The sequence below is a fragment of the Camelus dromedarius genome, chromosome 14 (genome assembly GCF_036321535.1).
Source record: "Camelus dromedarius isolate mCamDro1 chromosome 14, mCamDro1.pat, whole genome shotgun sequence".
Lineage (NCBI taxonomy): Eukaryota > Metazoa > Chordata > Mammalia > Artiodactyla > Camelidae > Camelus > Camelus dromedarius.
The window spans coordinates 69,680,103-69,705,211 of NC_087449.1; the positions used below are offsets into that span (position 1 = coordinate 69,680,103).

A 25,109-nucleotide genomic window follows, 5' to 3' on the forward strand; every position below is an offset into this window, starting at 1 on the left:
ACCCCGCCTGGTTCCCTGAGCCCCACAGAGGACTGGGGTTTGCCCAACACCTGGGAACCTTGGCATCTTGAGTTGGGAGGGGCTCTTGCCCAAAACAGGACCACTCTCCAGGGACAGGCAACTCATCTACCTCCCTGGGGGCCGGGCTCAGCGTCTTAGACCCTAGTGCAACAGCCCCTGCCCCAGCCCTGCCCACCCTTCTTGCTGGGGAGGGGGCGTGATTCCTAAAATATCACCTGATGCTGCCCGCCTTCCTCAACTACAGCCAAGGTGACCCTGGACCGTCAGGCTCATGTCACCACCCCTATAGCCACCTTCTGGGCCTCACCTCAAGAGGGGACAGGCCCTCTGCTCAGGAGGGGCGGGAGGGCCATTGGAAGGGAGGGGGTGGGGGGGAAGGTCTTGTCTGCCTGCCCATGCTGGGAGCAGCCTGCGCGGAGGGAGACCCGGGCCGGTAGGGAGACCCACAGGGGCCCAGGCGGGCAGAATGACACGGGGGGCAGGATTCCTGGAAGGCCGCGGCCCGCAGGAAGAGGGGTGCGGCTGGGCACAAAGGAAGCAGCCCAGGCAGAGCTCTCCCGGAGCTCCTTTCTCACCCGTGAGGACGATGAGGATGCGCGTGCGGTGAGCCCTACACTGCGGGCAGCTCGTCCCCAGCGCCCAGTGGCCCCGCGCCCCCCAGCCCCCCCCCCCAAACTCGGGGTTCAGGCTGCCCGGAGCCTGGTCCTGCTGCGGCGGCTCTCCTGTCCCCCACCCCCGCCCTTCCCCGCGCTCGGGTCTGCGGCCAAGACAGAGGGGCAGCGGGCAGGGGCAGCGGGCAGGGGCAGCGGCCGCGAGAGGGAGTGGCCTGCGGGCGGGACGGCCCGGGCGCGCCTGCCGCTGGGGGCGCTGCTGAGCCCCCGGGCCGCCCGGGTGTTGACGGTCTCCCGGGAAACGGAGCCGCCGTCCGGACCCCGGGCGCAGCGGTGTCCACCGCCCCTCCACCCGCCGCGAGCAAGTCTGCGTGGCGCGAGCCTTTCCTCTCCCCTCGCGCCCCGCGCAGCCTCCGAGCACAGGCGAGTGTGAGCGTGTGTGCACGCTGTAGGGGCACATGCGTGCATGTGTGTTTGCGCATGCGTGGGAGTGCGAGCGTGTGTGTGCACACGTGTGAGTGTCTGCGTCTCAGTGTGTGCCAGACAGCATCGACTGGGTGGGGGGCTTGTTTGCAAGGCACTTTGGGACCCAGGAGAGAAAGCGCCATGAGCCATGAAGTCTTCAGGTCAGAGGTTTGGGGAGGGGGAGAGGCGTGCGTGTGGCAGGGCTGGTCCCGGAACTGACCTCAGTAACTGACCCCCCGGCTGGGCCAGCGTGGCTCCCCACCCCGACCCAACAAGGAGGCAGGTGCCCCTCCTCATCCCACAAATGCCCCTTAACAGCTGAATCCACCCTGTCTTCACTCAGGGGGCTCTGCGCTGACCTGGGGGCTGCAGGGGGCCATAGGGCAGGTGGGCTGATGGTCACCTGTGCACTAACCAGGCTCCCCCCTCCAGGTGCTGCGAGGACTGGACATGGGCCCATCACAGGTGCAGGCGTGATGTCGGCCCAGGAACTTGTGGCCTGCCTCTGCCGGGAGGGTGACCAGCACCTGGCCCTGGGGGAGACCCCACTGGCCACCGCCTTCTACTTAGCTGCCTTCAGCTGCCACGCCCCCTCAGCCGTGCGGCGCGTCCGAGCTGCCCTGGCCGAGGCTCGGGGGTTGCCGGTGGTAGCCACCCTGGAGGCCTGGTGCCGAGGTGACAGCCAGATCCCAGCCATACACTGGGACGGCATGGCAGTGGTCTCCCTGACGGGGACCCTGGCCTCTGCCTTCCTGGCCACCCTCTGCCCAGACCACCCCGCCACGGTCCTGCACTCCCTGGCCGGCCTGCTGGCACGTGGGCGCCACGGGGAGGTGGCGCGGCGCTGCAGTGCCCTGCTGGACGCTCAGTCCCAGCAAGCGCTGGAGCTGCAGCTGACCCGCGCCCTGGCCTGGGTCCTGTCCGGGACGCAGGTGGATGCTGGTGTGGCCGACTACCTCCGGGCCTTCGCATCGAGCGCAGACAGGACCGTGGCCTTCATTCACACCCATCAGCAGACCTACCTCCCCACACTGGTCGGAGCCCTCCAGGACTACATCTCTCAGAGCCAGGAGGCCGGGGACAGCACCAGCCAGCAGGAGACCGACTGCCAGGGACTCCTGGCAGCCCTGGACCCTGGGGGCATCTGGAGAGATGCCCTGTCTCCCGAAGCCCTGCTCCGCGGTGGCAGGTATGAGGACTGCCGGGCGGCATGCAGCCGGGCCCTTGAGGTTGACTGGATGGGCAGCAGACCCCGAGGTAGGAGTGCCTTCACACCCCGCTGAGCACCAGGGTGGAAGTTACTCCCACCGTTGCTTCACTGCGTGGTTAAGTCCTGCTTATGGGGTGGGTAGGGGTTGTGCTGGAGCTGGGACACCACAGGGACAAGACAGCAATTGCAACCGATACAACATCTGACTGAGTCAAAGCATCAGTTTTCGATGCACACTTAGCCACAACTGAGTTACATAATGCAGGACTTACAGTTTCATGTTTCCGTAATAATGTAATTTACTACATTCATTAATGGAAGAAAGAAGAACACATTATCCCTGCAATAAATCAGGGAAAAGTACTTTATAATATTTAACATCTCCAAAATTTAAAAAACCAAAAATAGAAGGAAATTTATTTAATTGAAAAAGGTAAAATCTATCAAAAACCTACCAAAAACACCATACTTGATAGTGATATTTTAGAATCAGGAACGTGGTGGCTGCTCACTCCCCTACTTACCCATCATTGCACTAGAGATCCTAGTCAACACAACAGGGGAGGGAAATGCAAGACCAGAAAGGAAGAGAGAAAGCAACCGTTCTTCCAGACAATGTAGAAACCCCAACAGAAACAACGAAAACGTGTTAGATATACGAGCAGAATTTAACAAGAGATGCAAAAGGCATTTATGTTCATAGACACCTGCAACAAATGGAAATCTAATGGTTTTAAAATATACCACTTACTGTAGCAAAAGAAAATAATTTATCTCAAAGAGTCATATGACTTTATGGAGAACAATACAAAACTTTATTCAAAGAGAATAAAGAATATGCACACACGCAGAGAGATGGCCAATGTCCATTGACAGAAACGTTTGATATGATAACAGAAGAGCTAGAGACCAATAACAGAAAAGACAAAGGAGAAGGAAGGGGTGGGGGGGGGGAGAAGGAGGAGGAGGCAGTGGTATAAGGATTTCCCCTACCAGTTAATACAAAGCTATACTGATCAATATAGAAGGATATTGACTTAAGGGATAGATAGACCAATAAAACAAATTGAGGGGGAGGGCGTAGCTCAAGTGGCAGAGTGCATGCTTAGCATGCACGAGGTCCTGAGTTCAGTCCCCAGTATCTCCTTCAAAAATAAGTAAGCCTAATGGCCTTCCCTCCCTGCCAAAATAAAATAAAGTGAAAAAAAATTAGAGAGGCCAGAGGTAGACCTGTCTTTACCTGGGACTTCCCTAACATGTGAGAGCGAGCGTTGCAAATCTCTAGGGGAAACAAGAGGACCGTTATTCAGTGTGTGCTGCTGATTATTCCCTACTTCAAACCACGCAAGAAAAAGAAGTAAATTCCAGGTGAATTATGTTAATAGCTAAGTTTTACAGTTTCAAAAAGAAAATATGAGAGAACATCGTAAGGCTTCTGTGTACAGCTGGGCTTCTTAAGATACAAGAAGTGAAAGCCATAAAGAAAAGTTTGACGCATTTGATTAAATTGAAAAATTTAAGCTTCTGTTTTGCCCGTAACTATGGAAAATGAAAGGGCAATCCACAACAGAGAGAAAATATTTGCAAAGTACACAGCGGGGAAAAGATGAGTACCTAGAGAATCTGATGAATTCCTACTTGTCAATAAGAAAAAAAATCCAGTGCAAAAATTGGCAAATGCATTTCCCAAAAGAAGAAACACAGATGGCTAATAATCATGTGGAAAATGTTCGACATCACAGTAATGATACAAGTGCATATTAAAACAATGAGACACCACTTCCTACCCGCCAGATTGGCGAGAGAGTTCGCTGAAATAAATGAGCCTCACCAGTCACCCGGAAAATGAACATTAATACAACAATGGGGTAGCATTTTATATCGTCCCCAACCAGATTGTCAAAATTTTTAAATCTAACAATAAAAGATTCTGGCTTCCAGTAATGGTGAAGTAACTTGACTAGACTGTGTGTCCCACAGATGATAATTATAAAATTGGGGCAAAATATAAAATGCAAACATTTGGCAACTGAACAGGCAGGAACTGGAGATTTAAAAGATGAAGACTGTACAAGGTGAGATTTGCAGACATGCAGCTTTGCCCAAGGAAACTTGCCGATCCAGATTTCATCCATGTAGAACAGAAAGTTGCCATTTTGTTGGCTTGAGGTGTCACACGACAGAAGTTGGGAATAAAAAAGCAGCTATAAAGGTAGAAAGGAAATCCCGAAAAGGAAGGAGCCACATTCCAGGGGGAAGGGAAGCGAGACTTCAAATCTCTGTATTAAATCCATTTACATCCTTGGCTGACCACTGAGCTACACATCCAAGGGAGAGACTGGGTAGCCTGAAAAAATGACAGGTGCAAGCTGCAAGAACTAAATGGAGATTTCAGCTGCGGCCACTAAAGAACACAGAGTTTAGAGTTTAATCCCAGCCAGTTTAACTGCCTGCTGAAACCAATCTCTCAGAGGGAGGAGGGCAAAGCTCAAGCGGTAGAGTGGCTGCTTAGCATGCGTGAGGCCCCCGATTCCATCCCTACTACCTCCAGGAAAACAAATAATTAAATAAATGAATCCAATTACCTCCCCCTCCAAAAAAAAAAGAGTCAACTCTTTTCAGAGGAACATAACTGAACCCAGAGTCTCTACAAACACTCTACCAGATGTCTAGTGTACAATTTTTTAAAATTACTATGCTTGCAAAGAAACAGAAAAATAAAATGTGAACCACAGTCAGGAGTGAAAGAAGTCAACAGAAACTAACCCTGTTCCAGGCACGTATATGCAGCAATCTATTTCATCCTGGAAGCCCTGTGAATGCAGACCATTATAAGACCTATTATAAAGCAGAGAAGGAAACAGGCAGTGGGATGCAGGAAATCCCCAAGCCCCAGCTCCTCACTCTTCAAGCAGCATTAGGTGCATCATCCCTCTTTCCGGGCCCGATGGGGCCATCTCATTTCAAAGAGGGAAGTGTTGGCTCCCAGTGTAGCCAAAGAAGGCACAAAACAAAGGTGCTGAACATAGATGTTGCAGTAAAAACGATCATGGGGTCATAACCTCAGCTCTGACCTGGTGCGGGGGTGAGGGGAGGGCGGGGTGCTCCCAGGAGAAGGACCTTGATCCTAAAATCCATCACTGAAAGGGCAGGGGGGCATCGCGACTAATGCCCATGTTGGCTGGGCTGGCTTTGAACCCAGATGAAGAACAGCGCCGGGCAGGCGTGCAGGGCAGCTGTCCACCCTGGCTGCCCCTGCTTCAATCCTACTCTTTCACTAATGGACTTGGGGCCTCCTGCCAGCCTTCACCCTCCTGGGCTACTGGGAGACTCAAGGGAACTGCCATGAGATGTTGGGAGGGTCCAAAGCACTGGACTGTTGGGAGCCTACAAGTAGCCCCCCAGAGGACACGGCCCAACCGGCAGGACCAATGCCTCTGTTCTCTCCCCAGGTGAGCGTTTGGCCGCCCTGCTGGTCACTCGCGCTGCCGCGGCCTTCTTCCTGGACAGTGGGGTCCAGGACCTGCTTCAGGACCTGCACGAGGCCTTCCACCAAAGCCCCTCGGGGGCGCGGAGTCAGTTCGAGACGGTGCTCTCGGCCGGGGACCAGGAGCGCGTGCGGGCCCAGGCGCAGGAGGCCGCGGACCTGGGCTTCGCCCACTTCCAGGAGGCCGTGCGGAGGCGTCCCGAGCTCCGCGAGGATTCGGGCCACGAGCTGCTTGCCCCGGTGACCCGTGCGCTCCGTGTCCTGATGCGCGTGGCACCGCCCGAGGCGCGCCTGGCACTGGGCGCTCGCCTGGCCGAGTGCCTTCTGCTGGCCGGGGATGTGGCCGGCGCGCGGGCACTGTGCGAGCGCTTGCTGCGGCCCCGGCGCCCCGGGGACCCTGCGGGGGACCGCGTGTCCCTGCTGGCGCTGCGCGGCTTCTGCGCACTGCACACGGGCGACACGCGGCGCGCCCAGGAGGACTTCCAGACGGTGGTGGAGCTGGGGCCGCCGCACCTGGGCGGCTGCATGCGAGCCCTGTGCGGCCGCGGGCTGCTGCGGGTGCTGGCGGGCAGCACGTTCCTGGGCGCGCTGGACTATGTCACTGCCTGCCGCCTGCGGCCCGAGGAAGCTCTGCTCATCACCAAGGCCTACGTGCCCTGGAACCAGCGGGGGCTGCTGCTGACCGTGCTGCGGGAGGAGGGCCGGAGGATGCTGCAGCGCAGGCTGGACCCGGGACCCACGCGCGGGCCGGGCCGCAGCAGGAAGGCCGCTGTCGCGGAGATAGAGACCCCCGCTGCGCAGGAAGGGTGAGAACTAGCCCTGCGTGTCAGCCGGGGCTGCTGCTTCATTCTGGTCTCCTGCAGGTAGTCAGGGCGAGGGAGGGGGTTCTTACCACTCTACAGATGAGTAAACTGAGGCAGGGAGCTGCTGGGTAATTTTCCTGAAGCACCGGCGGCAGGTTTAGCACCGGGGCCCAGGGATCTTAGCATCCCTGGGTCCCAAACAGCAGGGTGCATTTTGGACTTAGTTGTCACAGAAAATGAGAAACTCAAACATGGAGACAACACAGCAAACCTCAGCTGTAATCCCACTGTTAGCGCTTTCTTGTCGCTGCCTCTCCGTGTGCACCGAGAATACAGCTCCCAAACCTGGATTTGTGCTCTGTGTGCAGTTTTATCCCACGTGTTTTACTCACCAGATCACGAGCGTTTCCTTTGCTGCTAGGTACGTCTCACGGGCAGTCCGGTAGCCCATCCTGTGACTGTGCCTCTGCTCCTTTGGGGATTCCCTGCAGGTCTGCTCTTGGTTATAACACGCCCCGGGGAAGGTGCCGTCTCCACCATGTTCTGCCCTAAAGATGGAGTCACGGGTGGAGTTCCCGGGTCAGAGAGCACGGCCCCGGAGATCCTGGCCTTCAGGAGCTGCCCACCGGCCGTCTGGCCGCTCGCTCCAGCCCTGAGGCTCCTTTTGCAAAATTCTCTGCCAGCCCAGCGGATGAGCTGCAGCTGTTTTGATTTGCATTTCTCTGGCTGCTGGGCAGTAGCAGGAAGGTGTTCTAGCAAAGCTAAAAGCGCTGAGCTGGGGGCCCCCTCGCCGCTGCACACACAGATACATGCACACACTTCCTCTGCCTCCCATCCCGTAATTCGCATTGCCTTGACTGGCTGGTGAAGAGGCACTTTCCCATACACGAGCCCGGGCCCCTTCTGGCTGGTCTCTCCGGGGATTGTCAGACTCCAGGCTCTGGCCCCTCTTCCCCGCGGGAGCTCATTCGGATTCCCGAGAGTGCACGGGATCGTTCCCGGGCAGCCTGTGTGTTACCTCTACAACACACTTGCACCCCGCAAGGCCAACGCTGTTATCTTATTTTTGCAGAAAAGAAAACTAAGGCAGGGTAGGCTGGGGGGTCAGCACACAGCCACGATTCTTCATCTGTACAGTGCCTGCCACCGGGGCTGGGGGGGACAAGGGTGAGGGCCAAGGGCTGAATGTCGGACGGAGCAGCCATGGGCTCAGGGGACGGCAGGCCGGACAGTCTGTGCAGCAGGTGCCTGGCCTCTGCAGGCCAGCAGGAAGGGGGCTGCCCGGACCGGGTGCGCAAGGATGGGCTTTGCGTGCCCTCGCCTCCCTGGGCGGGTGAGAGGGGGTGAGGGAAGGAGTCAGCGCTGCCCGGCTGCCCTCTCTGCAGGGACGCCCGTGGCGTGTACCAGCTGGCCACACTCCTGATGGAGCTGGACTCGGAGGATGAGGCTTCGCGCCTCCTGGCGGCCGATGCCCTGTACCGCCTGGGCCGCCTGGACGACGCCCACAAGGCCCTGCTGGTGGCCCTCTCCCGGAGGCCTCAGGCGGCCCCTGTGCTCGTGCGCCTGGCCCTGCTGCAGCTCCGGAGGGGCTTCTTCTACGATGCCAACCAGGTCAGGGGGCCCTGGGGGGCCCCAGCAGGGCAGGTGGAAATGAGGCACAGCTCTGTGGAGGGCACCTGGCCTCCAGCGGGCCCTGGCTCAGCACCCCACGGCCCAGACTTGGGACCAGGCAAAGCTTGTCCCAGCCCCAGCTCTGCCACCTCCAGCTCAGCCACCTGCAGTGGGACCTCCCCTCTCTGATCCTCAGTCTCCTCATCGGCGCCTGGTCTTCCAAGTTCTCATGGGAATTAGCCGCTGCAGGTACCCCAGGGCCCTGCAGGTCTCCAGCATGCAGTAGGTGCTCTGTACTTGCTTTTCCTGTGTTACAAAAAAAGAGCCAAGAGTCGAGTGTAAGCAGAGCTTAGTCCCAGTTCTTCCAGGTAAACCAGGCTTGGAGGTGTCCCTGCTCTGGGGAGGGGGGCAGCAGAGGAGCCCCCAGGTCCTCAGTCCCTGCTGGCCTCGCCTCCCTCAGACACCGCCTGCTTCCAGGAAAAGCGTAACTTCACCTCCCCGTGAAGGCTTCCTGTTGGAAACTGGGCAGAAGATTATATTCCAGGGGGAAGTGCTGGGCTTTGGGCTGGGGGCTGGAGGACCCATCAGCTTCCTTCTTCCGCTCTGGCCTGGTTCAGGTTCTGGTCTCTGGGCCATACAGGCCGGAGGGAAGGATGCTCTGGGACCAGCTTCCGCCCAGGGGTGGCCGGCAGGGGCAGCATCCAGTGGGCCTCTGTGGGGCTATGTCCCCCCGGGAATCCCACTCTGCCCAGAGCAGGGACTGGTCCCAGGGCTTTTGCTGTGCACCTTCTGAAGGACTCCCAGGGCCCTCTGTCACTTTATGATTTGAAAGCCTCTCTTTCCCCAAACTTCTCAGACCTACGGTAAGTCAGCCCTAAAGGTGAGCGCTCCATCGCCAGTTCAGGGGGGAGCAGGCACAACTCAGGGACACTGGGACCCCCACCCAACTCCTGACACCAGCAGAGCGAGGCAGCCTAGAGCAGGCCCACACTTCCTGGATCCAGCTTTTCAGCTCTTCCTGTGCTCCCCACTGGGACCCGCAGTCCTTGCCCTCGGGTGCCGCACCCCCGCCATTGGACCACGCCCCCCATGCGCCACGCCCCTGCAAGGAGGCTGGGGGTGGAATGGTCTGGGCCCGGCACAGGAGGAGCCGTGGTGACGCCCCCTGCCCTTGCAGCTGGTGAAGAAGGTGATCCAGTCTGGGGACACGGCCTGCCTCCAGCCCACCCTGGATGTCTTCCATCAAGAGGACCGGCAGCTGCTGCGGGGCCACTGCCACGCGCGGGCCCTGGCCATCCTGCGGGCACGACCCGGCGGGGCCGAGGGTGAGGTCCACACCAGGGAGGCCATCGCCTACCTCTCTCTGGCCATCTTTGCTGCAGGTAGGAGCGGCCCGCCTACCCCTGAGGCCCCCATCCCGTGCCAGGTACAGGGGGACCAGGGAGCCTCCAGCATGGGGAGGGGGGTGGATGGGCACCAGAGGGTCTGCTCCCCCGCGCACCTTGGTGCCCAGGGGTCTGTGGGCACCCTCTGCCTCCCGCTTTGGGCGCCAGGACAGGCGCAGTAAATGCTGGATGAGGGCAGATACCCTGGACCAGGTCATGTCCTGACGCCCCACCCCTCCTCCAGGGAGTCAGGCAAGTGAGTCCCTGCTGGCCCGCGCCCGCTGCTACGGGTTCCTGGGCCAGAAGAAGACCGCGATGTTCGACTTCAACTGCGTGCTGAGGGCGCAGCCGGGGAACGCGCAGGCGCTGTGCGGGCGGGCGCTCCTGCACCTGGCCCTGGACCAGCAGGAGGTACCGGCCCCGCCCCGACCTGGGACCCGGCGGGGGGCGCGCTTTGGGGGAGATCCGAGGAAAGAGCAAGCAGGCGCAGAGCCAGGCCGCCCGAGGGTGAGGCATCCGTTGAAACCCGCCTGCCCTGGGACTCACGGAAGCCTCATCGTCCTATCCCCGGTTTCGGGGAGACTTTCCCTCTCCTGTGAAGAGCCCCGTGCCTCCCAGCTGCAGTAAGGGTGGCAGACATGCACAGCCTCGGGGCTACCAGGGCCCTGCAACCACCTAGGGTGATGAGACCCTGGCTGCCTCCTGGGCACCACCCTGAGCTGTCCACCCACGGCCTGTGGATTCAGGCTGGGGCGCACGGTGGTCCATGGCCAGGCCCAGGGCGGGCGTTTTCAACAGAAGGGTCCTGCCCAGAGGCAGCCACAGCCAAACAGCCCCGGACAAGGGCACTTGGCAGCCAAGAGCAACATCATTGGCAAGTAATTGAAATCAGTTGTCTGCCCTGATGCTTCGCTAGGTCGAAGTAACCTGCCTGCCAGGTTTCTTAATTTTCTTAAGGGTTGGAGTCCTACGAGACGAGGAAAAATGGTCCACTGGGATGAGAGCGTCTCAAGATGCTGCTTCTGCCCATCAGGGCGTCGCTTCCCCCAAGGGCTCTGCATTCCTGTTCCCACCTGGGCGCACTCTTGTGGTTGGAAGTACAGCTCTCCGCACACCCCTTCCTGTGCTGGGCAAGCACTTACGGTTCTCAGGGACAAGCCCATGAAACAGAGAAGGGGTTCAGCCAGGAGGGCCCCTGCTGCAGGAGGCGGGCCCCTGGAAGCCCACCCCAGGGGCTCTCAACAGGCCAGCAGCTCCTCCCAGAGGTGCTTCAGGAACGTCTCTCACTCCATCCAGGGCAGCAGAGCACGTGGCAGAGAAAGTCAGCCTGCATGTCCGAGGGTCCGGACACGGGAGCGAGGGCTACCCCACCCCCGTCACACCCAGAACTTCTTGCTCCCGCGGATGGGCCAAGCCTGGTGCCCACGTGCCCTCCACCCCTTCACCAGGAGGGGAGCCCTGAGCCAGCCTGCCGGTTCAGAATCCAGAACCCTGATCCCCTCCTCTGACTTTCTGAGCGAGTCCCATAGCGTCTCTGAGCCTTTTCCACATCAAATTGGGGGGAGGGTGCTTGCTCAAGGCCATCACATGCTCAGCCTTAAGGGGTGCATTGCTTGCTCAAGGCTGTCATTCCTTAATGGGGGGGTGGAGGTGCCTATTCAAGACTGTCACAAGAGGGCAGGGTAGAGCTCAATGGTGGAGCGCATGCTTAGCACGCACAAGGTCCTGGGTTCAATCCCCAGTACCTCCATATAAATAAGTAAATAAACGTAATTACATCCCCCCACCACAAAAAAAAAAAAAAAAAAAAGCAAAATAAAATAAAGGAAAAAAACCAGTCAGATACTCAGCCTGGTGCCTGGCCCCTAATAAGGGACTTCCTATGAGCCAACAGAGAACTGGGCTCCTTCCCGGCAAAGGTAACCAGCCAACGGGCTCACCACGGGCCAGCACCAGGGGAGGGAGGGCCCAGGCCACTGTGCAGGAGGGATCAGAGAGGACCGTCCTCCCATCCGTCCATCTCAGGGCTCCGTCTCGCCAAGACCCGCATCCCTGCCACGCCTGCCCCAGGAGCAGCCCTTCCCTGGGCTCTAAGGGCATCTGGGAAAGCTCCCAGCTCTGACCAGGAAGGGGAGCTGGTGCCGGGCTGCTGAGAACAAATACTGGGTAAAACACACGATGCCTGTCTTCAGGCACGGACGACAGGCTGTGGGGTGAAGGGAGACCACAAACAGGGAGCCCAGGGGGGACACGCATTAACCTGGCCTCCTGCCTGGGGAGCCTTTCCTGCCACTGCACAGGCAGCGGGCAGCGGGCTTGCAGAGCTGAGGAGGCAGAGGCTGGGGTCCCAGGCCGCTGCAGGGGCTGCAGTTTGCAGGGAAGGGTGATGGAGGGGATGGGGCTGGGACAACTGCTGTCCCACCCAAGCCCTTCTTCCCCTGCAGGAGGCGGTGGACGACATCCTCTCGGCTCTGAAGCTTGACCCGAGAACCACGGTCCCTGAGATCCGCTCCCTGAAGCCAGAGGCCCAGGCTCTCATCACGCAAGGCCTCTCCTCCCGATGCCGGGCCGGCCTGAGCCAGCTGCTGGACACCGGGCCGCCCCTCAACCACGAGGACGCCCGGGGCCTCCTGGCCGCAGGGGAAGCGCTGATCAAAATCGATGCGGGGCAGCCCAGCTGGCACACCCTCCTGGCGGACGTGCTAGCCGCAGTGGGTGCGTGGGGAACCTGGGCGTCTGTCCCCGCTCCTTTTCCCCTGGTTCGTTTCCATAAAACGGGAGCAGGCAGCCCTGATCTCAATGGCTTCTAAGTCCCTCCCACCCCTAATCCCAGGACCCACCACCCGGTCCCCGTGTGGCCTTGCCCGCCGGGGGGTGAGACAAGGGAGTGATGCGGGGCTTCATAAAAGGCCCAGCTGCCTCATTATCTCGCGACTTTATTCAGCACATGTTTATCGAGTGCCCTGTTCTAGGCGAGGTGTCTTAGGACCACATGTGCCAAAACGTCGGTCTTTCCTGCAACCTCAGGAAAACAATTCAGCGCTCGTTTGAAAGGGGAGCGCTCTCTGCAGCCTGCATTTCCCAGGCCTGTCAGCATCACTTCCGAGCCTGGGAGGCGCCCCCACCAAGGCCTTCAGGGGCCCCCGGGTCTGCTCTGGTCCCATGCAGCCCTGCTCGGGAGAGAAGCACGTCCCTGCAGGGGCCGCAGCCAGGGGGCTCAGAGCCCTGCTACTCTGCCTGGGGCTGCGGAGTTTAGGGACCACACCCAGGTGGGACGCCGGGCCATCAGGCGAGTCCTCGTGTCTGACACAGTGTCACCTTGTCCCTCTGCTCCCGGCTCCTTCCTTCTGGGGCTGAGCCCCTCCATTAGCCAGCTGCTGCCAGAGACAGCGCTGAGCAAGAAAGGCCGTACTGGGCTTCCCGGGGGCTGGTGAGTCCCACATTTCCTGACGCCCTGCCCTAGCCCCATCCTGACTGTCCTGCCCCAATCCCTGACAGGCAACTTTGAGGAGGCCAGCGCCCGCCTGCAAGAAGCCCTCCAGCATGACTCTCCATCAGAGGCAGCCCAGGCCCGGCGTGGCCTATTTCGGCTCAAGAAGGGGGATGTGCTGGCTGCCGCACGGGACCTGCAGTGCCTGGCAGAGACAGACGCCCAGGACCTCCGCTTCCTGCTGCGTCTCCTGGATGCCTCAGAGCGGCAGAGCCTCACCCAGGTGTGCACAGCCCCCCAGAGGGCCCCCACCCCAGCCCCTCTCCAGCCCCTCTGGTGGGAGACCCCCGGGCCAGGGCTCAGGGCAGCTCTGCACCCGCTATGTGCCTCATTTAGGTTAAGTGTGGGGTGGGTGGAGGTGAGTGCAGGAGGCAGCAGGTCTGGCCATTGCAAGTCCTGATAACCCCAGCGACCTCTTGGCTTCTTTGGACGAGGCGTATAAGGCACAGCTGACTCAGGGTCAGGGAGAGAGAGGGAGGGTACCCCCTCCTCAGGGCCAAATTGAGCCAGCCAGGAACACCTGGCCTTCTCCAGAAGCCCACACTGGCCCCCAGGTCAGGCCAGGAGAGGCAGGTCCCTCCCTGTGAGTGCGCGGGTGGTCAGGGTGGGCTCCTGCAGCTGGTGAGCTGAGAGGGGCCGTGAAGGGACGTCACACTGGAGTTGCTGCCTCTTTGACTGGCTGGTTTTTTGCTCCACTGTTTATTTAACAAGAATGTAAGAGCACCTCTACCAGGTGCTGGGTGGAGCCACTGCCTGCACTGTGGCCCTTGAATCTTGGGGGGGACGCCATTCACTTCAGAGAGTGTCAGTGTCAGGGATACCCTAAGACAAGGCAGTGGGGTTGTGAGGTGGCCCTAGAGGTGAGGACGTGATGGCGACAGACAGGCCAGGGCAGAGGCCTGGAGGCAGGAAAGAGCACTGAGTGTTCGAGAAACAGGCGGTCAAAAGACAGCTGGTGTGGACAGCAGGAGGGCCTGGGGGTCCGGGAGAGGTTTCTGGGCCAAACTCCAGCAAAGCCAGTCCGATGGAGGAGCAGGTGGGGCGGGGGCAGAGGGAAGGGTGTCCTCCATCCTGGTCTGACCACCTCAGCTCTTCGCTTGCTGGACGCAGGAGCCAGCCAGGCAGGGCTGGGGGAGTGGAAACTGCAGAGTGGATTTCCCTGGAGTGGCTGGTTTTTTCTTTTGAGGGGGTGGGGCGTGGTGGGCGGTGAAGGGACCACCAGGTTGGGGGGGCTAAGAGAATCAGCAGGCTTTGAAGTTAGAGTGACTCAGATTGAGACCCCTGAGCGGCCTCGGCAAGTATTTCACGTCCCGAGGCTTCCGTTTTAGGGGGCTCTAGCACTCGGGTGCGTCGAGAAAACAGAGACCACACAAGGGGTTTCAACCAGCGGGTCAGTAGAGGAGTTGGCTAAACGGGCATTAGGGACAAAAAGAGGAAAGCGAGCCAGGGGTGATGCAGGAGAACTGCTGCCTCGCAGGGCCGAGGGGCCGAGGCGCAGTGCATCAGCACCTGGACCCGGAGGAGCGGCCTCGGGCCGGGGATCTCGGAGGAGGGGGCCTGGCTGGGGTCTCAGAGCCCGGAGTTGGCGGGGGGGACTCTGAGCTGGGCGAGGGGAGCCAGGATGGGGTCTCTGAGTTCACGAGACGGGGCTGGGCAGGGGTCTGCCTCTGAGTTCATGGCAGGCGTTGGGTTGGGGTCTCTGGGCGGGAGGAGAGAGCCGCGCGGAGCCACCTGGAGACGGGTTTCGCTGCCGCGAGAACTCGCGCGACGCTGGGCCGTTGCCGGGCGACGCGGGCCAGCCCGGAAGTGGAGCGGAAATGGTCGTGCCCCTTTTCCGGCAGGACTGCGCCTGCGCGGCCCTGAAAAGGGGCGGCACACTGCTGGTGGGGAAGATGCTGCGCACGGACACCGGGTTAGCGGACCGCATAAAGCAGCAGATCGGCCCGCCTCGGTGCGCAGTCGGACTGGTGGGAAGACAGGACCACGCGCTCCCCCTGCCGAGTCCTGGGGACCTGGCGGGGGTGTTGGTACAACCTGGCCGCATGGAAAAGGGAGGGGACCAGGGGAAAGGCCGGGTCTGGAATGTGCCCATTCAGGCCACGGGGAGCCGCTGTGGGTTCTTGAGAGCAGGAGGAGCCCAACGAGGCAAGTGGGTTTATCAGCGGCGGTTGGGGAGAGAAGGTAAGGCACTTTGGCAGGTTTAGAGAATGGGCCTCAGCTACACTCAGAAAAGCAAAATGAGCCTGGGGGGCAGTGGGGAGGCCTTGGCCTTCAGGGCTGGGTCACCCACACAGGCATGGCCAGGGCCTCAGTCTAGCAGCCCCCAGAGAGAGAAGTGCTGGGGTGGACAGCGCCCGCTGACCTCTGGCCCTGCCCTGCAGGATCCACAGAGGCTGAGGGTGAATCCACTGCGGCCCTCCTGGAAGCACCGCTCTGCTAGTCCTGGGGCGGGGCGGGGCGGGGGGGCAGACACTGAAGCCAAGCCTCGGGGGTCATGCTGGCAGAGCAGGGGGATCAGCCTGGCTTTGACTCTGGCTCCACAGGGCCTGCAGGCGCGGCTAATTGGTTAGCAAAGTGAGAACCGTACTAGCACAAAGCAGCCCCTGCCATTCTGACCTGGGGCCTAAGAGAAGGCTCAAAGACCAGGCTGGGCAAAGGTGGTGTTTCCTGCTGTCCTCAGGGCCAGGGCCACCTTGGCAGGGTGAACAGGGTGGGAGGCTGAGTGGCAGACCCATCAGAGGGGCCCTTTGGGGAGGTGACTTTGCTAGGAGGGGCAGAGGGAGGGAGGCAGCCACTCAGGTGGGAGAAGCTGAGCCCACAGGTGGGGCAGTAGGACAGGTGAGGAGGATGCCTTCTGAGCAGGGTCTGCCTGCCAGAGAGCTTCCAGGGTGGTGGGACTGTGGGGGTGGGGGCCTCTGCCCCGTGCCTCCAGCCCCCTCCAGAGGTAGCGGGCAGCTTCTGCACGGGGAGCTAACAGCGACCGGCTGTGCAGGACCAGTGAGGGGCGTGCAGTGTTCTGGGCTGACCTCAACTCCCTCCCTCCGTCCCCCCTGCAGGCCGCAGCCCAGGAAGCTGACACCCTCCTGAGCTCAGGGCAGCCCGGCCAAGCGCTCGGCTACTGCTCACTGGCCATCCTGGCGGGTGGTGGCGGTGCCTGCCACCTGCGCCTGCGGGCCACCTGCCTGGCCGAGCTGCAGGAGTTTGGCCGGGCTCTCAAGGACCTGGACCATGTGCTCCAAGAGGGTTCAGGGGACGGCGACCTTCAGATGCAGGCAGAGGACCTATGCTCCCAGGGACGCCTGTTGCTGAGCGTGGGAGACGAGGCCAGGGCTGCGGGGGCCTTCGCCCAGGCCCTCAGGCTGGCGCCCACACTAGCCCAGAGCAGCCTGTGGGCGCGGCCGGGCCGGGCCCAGACCGCCCGCGTGCTCCTGTGCCGTGGGCAGCGCTGCCTGGAGGAGCAGCGCTACACTGAGGCCTGGACGGCAGCTGAGGGCGGCCTCCTGGTGGACCCCGAGCATGGCGGCCTGAGGAGGCTGAAGGCGAGAATCCAGAGGGAGGCGTCCTCGGGCTGCCGGCTCCATTGACCCAACACTCTCCGGGCCCGGCCATGGGGCCCCCCCCATCATTACCATTCCTTGTCCAGACCCTGCGGTGCACCGCCCCCCAAATCAGGGAGGTGCTCACCTGCCCTCACACCCTTCCCAGTCCTGGGATGGGTCAGCATTGGCCAACCAGCCCTGGGGAGCGGAAGGGAGACATCCTGCTTGCCTGGAGTGACTGTCCTGGGAGGCTCAGAGCCCTTGTCTCACGGCAACCTGGCCCCCAAAGCTCCCAGGTCCTTGCCCCTAGCTTGAGGCCTGCAGGTTGGCTGGGGCCCAGGCCAGCCCCCCGTGGCCCTGGGGAGACGGTGTCAGCGCGTCCCCAGGTGTGAAGCACCCTTGACTCTGGCCTGACCTTCAGGCCGGGCTCCTGCAGGGTCTGTCCCCTCGAGGGCAAAACTCCCGAGCCGGCCTGAGACCCAGGCCTTCATGAGTGCTGCTCTCCAGGGAGCCCGGGGCCTTGGGGGTGGTGGTGTGGCCCCGCCCTCCCCAGCCAAGCAGAGAGACCTCCGAGGGGCCCCTAATGAGCAGAGCAGCCGGGCTTCTTGGCAGTGCGGTCTGATGTAAAGGTGTTTGCTGCGTGGATTAAACCTGCCCACCCCCACCACAGTTGGCTTGGAAAACCTTCTCCCCGGAGGGAGCGGAGAAGCCCAGCCCTTGTCCACCATGCATTCCAAGGAAGCCACGTCCAAGTAACACAGTTCTGTCTCGTTCATGAACGCAGCTGCTGGACAAGCCGTCGGGCGAAGCAGAGGGGACTGGCCACGCCACACCCTCCCATCTCAGCACTCAACTTGCTCCCCTCCCTGGCTGTCCCCTCTTCCTCTGCCCATGCACAGACCCTCTACCTGCTGCCCTCGGCTCCGCTCCCCACCTCCCAATTGACCCGTCCAGGGGCCCAGGCAGGGAGTGACCCCAGTCCTCACCCCCCTTCACAGAGGTGCCAGACCCCGGGCTGCAGGTGAAGTGGCCACATGGGGTGGGCAGCCCCCTCCCCCTCGGGCCCCTCCCCATCACCCACCACTAAGTGGGAGCCTTCATCCCAGGGGCACCAACTGGGGCCTGCTGGTCTGGGGCTGCCCACAGCTGGGCCAGGAGCCAGTGTCTTCCATGGTGAGGGACCAGGGAAGGGAGCCAGGAGAGTGGGGAGAGGGCTCCACGGGGGCACTGCCACTGGATTCCTCTGCTTGGCCAGCCTCTCTCAGGATCTTTGAGCCGTTCCCATGTCTCTAGCATTTCCCCATGCGTGATCCTCGCTGGATCACCCCATCCACCTGTCCATCGCCGTGTCCAGCTGCGTGTTCATTGGCTCAGTGAGCTCCAGGAGCCAGTGTGGACCTTAGTTCAGGGACACACACACAAGGGTCTGAGTGGGTCAGTTGGCTTTTCTGAGGCCATGAGGTGAGAGCTGGTCCAGGGCCCAAGGTCAGCCGAAAAGGGCCAGCCTCAGAACTGCCGGGAAGGTCGGAGGCAGGGGGGAGATGTCCCTGTGGGTGCCCTCCCCCCAACCCCACCCCACGCATTCCCCCTGCTGTCCTCTATCCAAGACGTCCTGCCTCTTGCGTCCACTCAAGGCTGGAGCCCATCACACTGAGCGTGTGGGTGCCCGACTGCTGCCACCGCTTTCCAGGACCTGGTGCTCTTTGCAGACCCCGCCCCCAACGCTCCCTGAGCAGCCCCGACCTGCCCCACTCCCGGCTCCTCACTGCTGAGTTGGAGGCTGAGAAGCCAGGCCTGAATGTGCCTGGACAGAGGGCAGCCGTCTCCTTGCAGCCTGGCTGCCTGGCCTCACCTCTCACGTCTGCCCTGCCGCTGCCTGGCACCAGGACTGCTCGCGACGGGCCTCTCCCCACCCCACCCCCCCGCCTCCCTGGGCAGGAGCCGGGAGGATGGAGCTGACTGCTGGCCAGCAAGCTCACGGCCAAGCGCTGAAGTGGCCCTGCGCGCCTTTCCCCGGTCTTCACGTCTGTTACTGCTCTCCTTTCCTCCCTGGGGACAGAAGAAAGCCTCGTCCCGTTTTGAAAGCTAAGGTCGGAAAGATCCAAAGATTTGCCCAGGTTCATAGTCAACTTAGCTGTGAAGTCTAGGAACCACACCCAAGCTCCCAGCTCTCGAGGCAGCTTCAACAGAAGGCAGGCTGGGGGACCTGCAGAGACGGGCTCATCCTGCCAGCTCCAGGGGCAAAGTTGTCCTGCCCAAGTCCTCCCACCTCCACCTGGGCCGGGCGACGGTCCCACATCTGCGGGTACGTGTGGGGGTGTCTGTTATCCCGGCCTCCCGCCGTGGCACGCATGTGGACAAGAACTAGCAGGCTCTGACAGCCCCGGCAGCAGAACGATGGCATGGCTAACAATGCAAATCAGACTCTTACCGAGAATGGAGGCTGCACCTTATTCTCACAAAATCACGTTTTAATTGACCAAGAAAATGTTCGTGATGTTCGTATATGGTATAGACAGCGTTACCTACTCTCAAGACAATAAAGATATGAATTAAATTTTAAAAATTCCTTGCAGGTAAAACAGCTCTTGGGTCCTAGAGGATATCAAATCTGCAATTGCAGAATATTGGAAACATCGTAGTAACAAAAACAGTCCAGGCAGTCACCTCTGGGAAACAGTCACGGCCGTGTCCAGAGGGAAGTTCAAGCCTGGAGTACATTACTAGCCAGTGAAAATGAAGTACACATTCAATTTGAGAAATTAGAAAAAGACAATAGAAGAAATCAGAAGGCAGGAATTAGTAACAATAAAAGCAGAAATGAATAAGTTAGGAATAGAAAGACAGAAGAATAAATCCATAATATAATGCTTCAAAAATTGAATAGATGAGCCAATAGCTAACTTAATCTAGAAAGACAGAAGAGCACAAAGGAACCAAAATTTTTAAAGATGACAAGAACCAAATCACATGGGGGAAATTTAAAGAATCATAAGACATTAATTTTCTCAACTCTGCAAGTAAATGTGGAGTCTGGATGAAATGTATTGGTTCCTAGGAAAATATTATTTAACTAAACTGAGTCCAGAATAGATACAAAAATTACACAGGACAATTACCACGGAGGGAAAGAGAAAGCTGTTAAGGAGCTTTTCCCCCAAAGCAACTCCAGTTCCAGATGGTGTCAGGGGAGACCTGCCAGCCTTTAAAGAACAGTCGGATCCTAATTCCTTCAAACTCCTTCACAGCCAAGAAAAAGCAGAGAAGCTTCCAAGTTCTTTTTGGAAGAAAGCATAATCTCGCCCAAGTGAAAGCCGCCAACCAACTTCATTTACAAATTCCCGGTTCAGAGAGCCCGAAGGAAACACCAACAAACCTGAGTCCAACAGCACATTGAAAAGAGGCGGTATGAGCAACGTATACAGGAATGCAAGGACGGTTCAAAATCACCACGGGAGCAGAGCTAAGGAAGAAGTCAGTCCTGGGACCCCTCCTGGGGGCTGTGGCAGAGGGCTCGGCCACATGCGATAAATCCACCCTGACACTCTATCTCCCCGTGCCTTTGGGTCTCTTCCTGTACATGACATCGGGAGGTTCTGACATCTCAGCCTCGTTAACCGCAGACCACGGTCTGGTGCAGAACTCACTCAGCCAGGCGAACTGTTGGAGTCACTCCCCAAGCTGATGTGAGTTAACACGCACATTCAGGATCTCTGGCAGGTGCACCCGTATCGACAGAGCCAACCCAGCCCAGCACGGTGTTCCTTCCCCCTGCCGTGGTCTGACACCCCTAGTCTTCAACCCCACACAGACGTCCCAGGCTTCTCAGTGTCAATAATTACATGTTGAAATTGTTTGGGTGTACATGCTGTTTCCTCCTGGGTCAGGCTTTGTGCTCCCCAGCCCACAACCCGAGCATGCTGAGATTGGACCCTGCTGATGGGTCCGGGGTCTGTGGGGGCTGGGCATGCCTGTGAAGGCTGAATAGAATGAGGCTCCTCTTTCTAGGCACCTGATCCACGTGAGGGTCTCACAGGGTTTATAATGATAAAGGGCTCATCTCCTCGGACACTGGAGGGGCTCAGAGACCCCGAGGGTTCAAGGTTCTCAGCTTCATCTGAGCCTGACCAGATGCCCCATTCCTAGTTTCAGGGAGTTAATTATGTTATGGGGTGAAATAACTCTAGAGGTCGTTGAAGTAGCAGCCCTGAGTTCCAAGACAGATGCCCAGCCTCGCCACCGGGGCTGTCAGCCGTCACCCACCCCCGTCAGCTCCTCTGCCTGTGCCCCTCGCCCCCTCCCAGGTACTCCCCAGCCACATCATTGTGCCAGGCACCGCACATCCGTCCTCTCGTCTGATTCCATGACAAATCTTAAAGGGAAGGCGACTGATGTTCTAGCTCTTGGGGCTGGGCTGGGGGCTCGGTGATGGAGACCTCAGGCAGGGGCAGACTGTCCTGGCCACTTCCCTCCTGTCCAGGTTCCCTAGGGCCTGACTTCAGGAGCAGCTAGCAGGGTGGGTGTGCGGGGGGACCCCCAGAGGCCCAGCTCTCATCCCAGCTCCCCAGGTGCCTTGAAAATATTTAACCTTTTCCAGTCTGTCTTCTCCAAGCGGGGCCCCCATGCCCACCTGACGCATGGCCAGGCAGACTGGTGAGGGGTCTAGTTCCTGCCATGCTGAGGCCCAGAGACACACCTGCCAGGTGGGGCTAGGCTCCATGCAGAGGACAGAACCTGCCCCTGAGTGCCCGGCCAGAGGGCATGGGGCAGGGAAGGCATGGACCCAGCAGTAAAGGGCAGGGGTCTACAGGGTCTGAGGGCAGCCCCAGGTACAGAGGCTAACACCCTCCAGACCTGCCCTGGTCCCAGCACTGACAAGGAAGGGGGCGCCCAACCCCTTCCCCCATGAAGGGCTGCCTCCTTGCACCCCAGAGCTGAGGCTGGACCTCAGACCTTCACACCCAACATCTACTGCCCGAGAGATGGGGAGTGGTGGGCAGGGAGCCTGTGCTGGCCCGTGAGCTCACGTAGGAGAAAGGATTAGAACCCACCCGGGGGGCGTCCCTTGCACGTGCCCCCGCAGTGGGCAGACTTGCCCAGGGCTGGGGACCTGTAGCTCCTTCGCCTGTAGACCCTTCTCCCAGCTTCTCCAGGAGGGCACCAGCAAAGCGTCCCTGGGTTCCCCCAGAACCTGCCAGGCTCAGCGCAGCGCCCACTGGGATGCCAGGCTGGGCCCCCGGGCCCCTTGCACACTCATAGTTCTAGCTCTCAGTGGCCCAGCTACAGCCAGGAGAACCAGGAATGGGATGGCGTGGGTGGGAACCGCAGCTGAGCTGCAGGGACCAGGCCCTGCATCCAGCAGCCTGGGGCGAGGGCGGGGGCCGTTCTGGCTGGACTGCACCCCCGGTCCTCAGGAAGGGCAGTTCCTGCTCCTCAGTCCCCTGACCTTGACCTCCTCCCCATACAGGCCAGCAGCCCAGGCAGCTTCCAGGCCAGGTGCCAGCTCCTTGCTCTGGCTGGGCTTCTGGGCCTTGGGACGGGGGCGGGGGGGATCCAGGGTAGCCAGGGGGCTAAGGAGGGCATTGCCTGAGGTCCAGGGGTGGTTTGGGGGATCTGAGCCCCCACAGGGCTGCCTTTCTCCCAGGGAGGGAGCCAATCGAAGGGGCCACCTGAATGTGGACTGGAATATTCCAGCAGGACCCAGTGAGGGCCTCCCAGTGAGGGGGTGGCCATGAGGGGCTATTCACCATCAGACCCCTGGCTCAGTAGCCTGGCCCAATGCAGACACCCTTGCAGACTCCCAGGAGCCTGGGAGACGGCACAGTTCACAGGATTCTGAAACGAAGCAGAACCACGCTGGTGACCGCGACAGGCCTGAGGAAGGGAAGTCTGGGTTCCGCTCTGCCCAGAGCCCCCCACCTCCAACCCCATCAGCAGGCCCAGGTGCCTGATGAACACTCTGGGGTACCCCAAAAGCCCTCTCCTGCTCCCCCGGCCAGGCTGCCTGCCCCCCGGGCGTTAGGGGAGTTGGGGTCTGAGCCTCAAGACTTTCTAGGGCAGAGGGCCGCAGCCGAGCCCCACACCAGCTGGATGGGGGTGTCTCTGGGCAGAGGCCCTCTCTGGCAGCCCCCCCATCATGAAGAGTAGAGATGCCCCTCCCCTCACGCCCTGCCACGGCCCCCAGGACCCACCACCCTCCGTGGAGATGGAAGGGGAAAGAATCCCACGGGCAGGGTGGTTCTCTGTTCCAACCTTTCAGACAGGGTGGGCAGGTGGGCAGGGTGAGGAGAAGGGCCTGGCCTTCCTTTCCCGGAGCCTTGCGGCCCCTTTGGACCAAGAAATCAAGAAGGAGGGAGGACGAGACAGGAGGCAGGACCTCAGCCTCTGAAGGACACCTCCCAGCAGGGAGCAGGGCCCCCTCCCCCGACACCAAACCCAGATGGAACTTGCTGACTGTGAGCAGGAGGGGGTCACCGCCAGGGAACCCACGCCTGCATCACAAAGGAGGCAGGAAGCCACACCAGCCTCACTTCTCCCCACGCTGGGAGCCCTCCCGTCCTGGCTCACCAGAGCTCTGGGCCACCCTGACCCAGCCTTCCGAGACCTGCCTTGGGGCAGCGGCCATTCCTGAGAGACCTAACGGTGAGCCACGCGAGGGGCCTGCCTGCTGGGCCGGCTCTCCCGGGCAGCGCGCGGGGCCACCCCCTCCGAGCGCCAGCCCGGCTCCCAGGCCGTGTGCAGGGCAGCTACCCCAGAACCTGGGCAGGCAGCCCCCGGCCCAGTGCCCGCCCGTCAGGACTCCTGTCGGCCCAGCCGGCCACAAAGGCACAGAGGGGCCACAGGCACATCTCCAGGGAGGCTGTCGGCTGCTGGCCACCACAGCCCCCTTCTCCCACCCTCAAGCACTTGGCTTTGTCCTCAGCCCCCAGTGCATGAATGTGCCTTCTCTCACATGGAGTCCCCAGACACCAGCAGGACAGAGTGAAGGGGGTTCACAGAGTGAGTGGACTCACCAGCTCTGATCAAAGAAAGAGGACGCTGGTGAAACCAGAGCCACAAGTGCTGGGCGAGGCCAGCCCTGTCCAGCCCTATTCACTCATTCATCATTCATCATTCATCCATTCACTCAACAGATGAGGATGGATGCCTCCGGGGTTGTGGGCACCAGTCTGGGTCCTGGGGCTCAGGCAGAAGGAGCCCCTGCCCCTGGGCGCCGATGTCTCTGAGGGGGAGGTGGGCACAGAAATAGAAATAGGGGCCGTAGATGCAGAATCACAGGTGAGCTGGTGAAACAGGTCAGGGCTGGGGCCAAGGTGGGGGCCAGACCCAGGGAAGGCCTGTCTGGAGGTGACCTTGAACGGGGGCCCCTGGGGGGGTGAGGGACAAGTGGGGATCTGGGATGGGGCAAGAGGACGGTAGGCGTGCAGAGAGGAGATAAGGGCTCCTGAGATCAGAGCCTGGCTTCTCCTCTCAAGCTGTGGCGGGTGATGCCCGAGAGTTGAGACCCACCCCTCCACCCGCCACCCCGTGAGTCAGGACAGAACTCAGGCAGAGCCCTCGGTGTTGGTGCACGAGAGCATCCCACCCAGTCCTGGTGGGTCTCTGGGCTGTGCTTACCTGCCCGCAGCCAGGCCTGGGTCTGCCTTCCTCTGTCCTGAGTGAGGACCAGGCTCCAATATCCGGAGCGTGAGCCTGTGTGCGGACCGGAAGCCTGAAGCACGAGGGGACAGCCCGCTCTCCAGGGCCCTCTCGCACCTTTCTGGGGCAGGGCTCTGAGTGCCAGCAACGAGGAGTGCACGCTACACACTTGTACGCGTATCCCCAGGAGCATGTGCACAAACGTGTACATGTGCACATGCGTGCTCACACACACGTGCACGCACACACACAGGGCAGCACGTGCGGCCCTCAGAGCCCTCATCTGTTGTCCCGGCCAGCCTGGGCAGTGCACCTTCTCTGCACACAGCAGCAGCCCCAGGTGTCTCCCACTGTTGCTTACCACCTGGCTGGCAGGAAAAGGCGCCCTCTCTGTAGTGACAAGGTGGGAGACAGCCAGACCCGCACACCAGCGAGGTGACTGCTGGAGGTGCCCAACCGGGTCTCTTCTTGGCCTACGTGGTCACTGCTGCATGGGTGCCGGTCATTCTCGCCCCGCCCCTGGCAGCTCCTGGGCTCCAGGCAGGAAAGCTGGCAGGTGGCCCAAGCCACCTCCCAGATGGTGTCCCTGACCCGGCACCCAGGGTCACAGTTCCAGGACCCCTCTCGGCACAAGAGCCCCTGGGCCTCCTGGGTCCAGAGTGCCCACCCCAAGCTGTGAGCAGAGCAGCCCCTGCAGGCCACCCCCTGCCAGAGAGCAGCCTTGCAGAGGCCAAGCTGGAGAAGGGACCTCCACCAGGGCCAGCAGGCCGGGCCTGCCCCCTAGCAGGTGCCCCCAGCACTCAGACTCTGGCCTCGGGAGAGCGAGGAAGGCCCCGACACACTGGGCCA

The 25,109-nt window shown here is 60.6% G+C and overlaps 1 protein-coding gene across 1 annotated transcript; it reads left to right on the forward strand.

The window, feature by feature from the left end:
- Positions 1-1,549: 1,549 nt before the first annotated feature.
- On the forward strand, positions 1,550-20,583 carry TTC34 (tetratricopeptide repeat domain 34). Its single transcript, XM_031463863.2, has 8 exons — positions 1,550-2,354; positions 5,760-6,600; positions 7,983-8,208; positions 9,386-9,590; positions 9,838-10,004; positions 12,038-12,308; positions 13,092-13,306; positions 16,140-20,583. Exons 1-8 carry the CDS (start codon positions 1,574-1,576, stop codon positions 16,665-16,667), a joined length of 3,234 nt encoding a protein of 1,077 aa, XP_031319723.2. The 5' UTR covers positions 1,550-1,573; the 3' UTR covers positions 16,668-20,583.
- Positions 20,584-25,109: the final 4,526 nt, after the last annotated feature.

Excerpts from the sequence above, each read along its gene's own strand:
- TTC34 (XM_031463863.2), top strand. The coding sequence starts at position 1,574 with ATGTCGGCCCAGGAACTTGTGGCCTGCCTCTGCCGGGAGGGTGACCAG. Across the intron at positions 2,355-5,759 it reads GATGGGCAGCAGACCCCGAG|GTGAGCGTTTGGCCGCCCTG; the intron begins GTAGGAGTGCCT and ends TTCTCTCCCCAG. Across the intron at positions 13,307-16,139 it reads AGCGGCAGAGCCTCACCCAG|GCCGCAGCCCAGGAAGCTGA; the intron begins GTGTGCACAGCC and ends TCCCCCCTGCAG.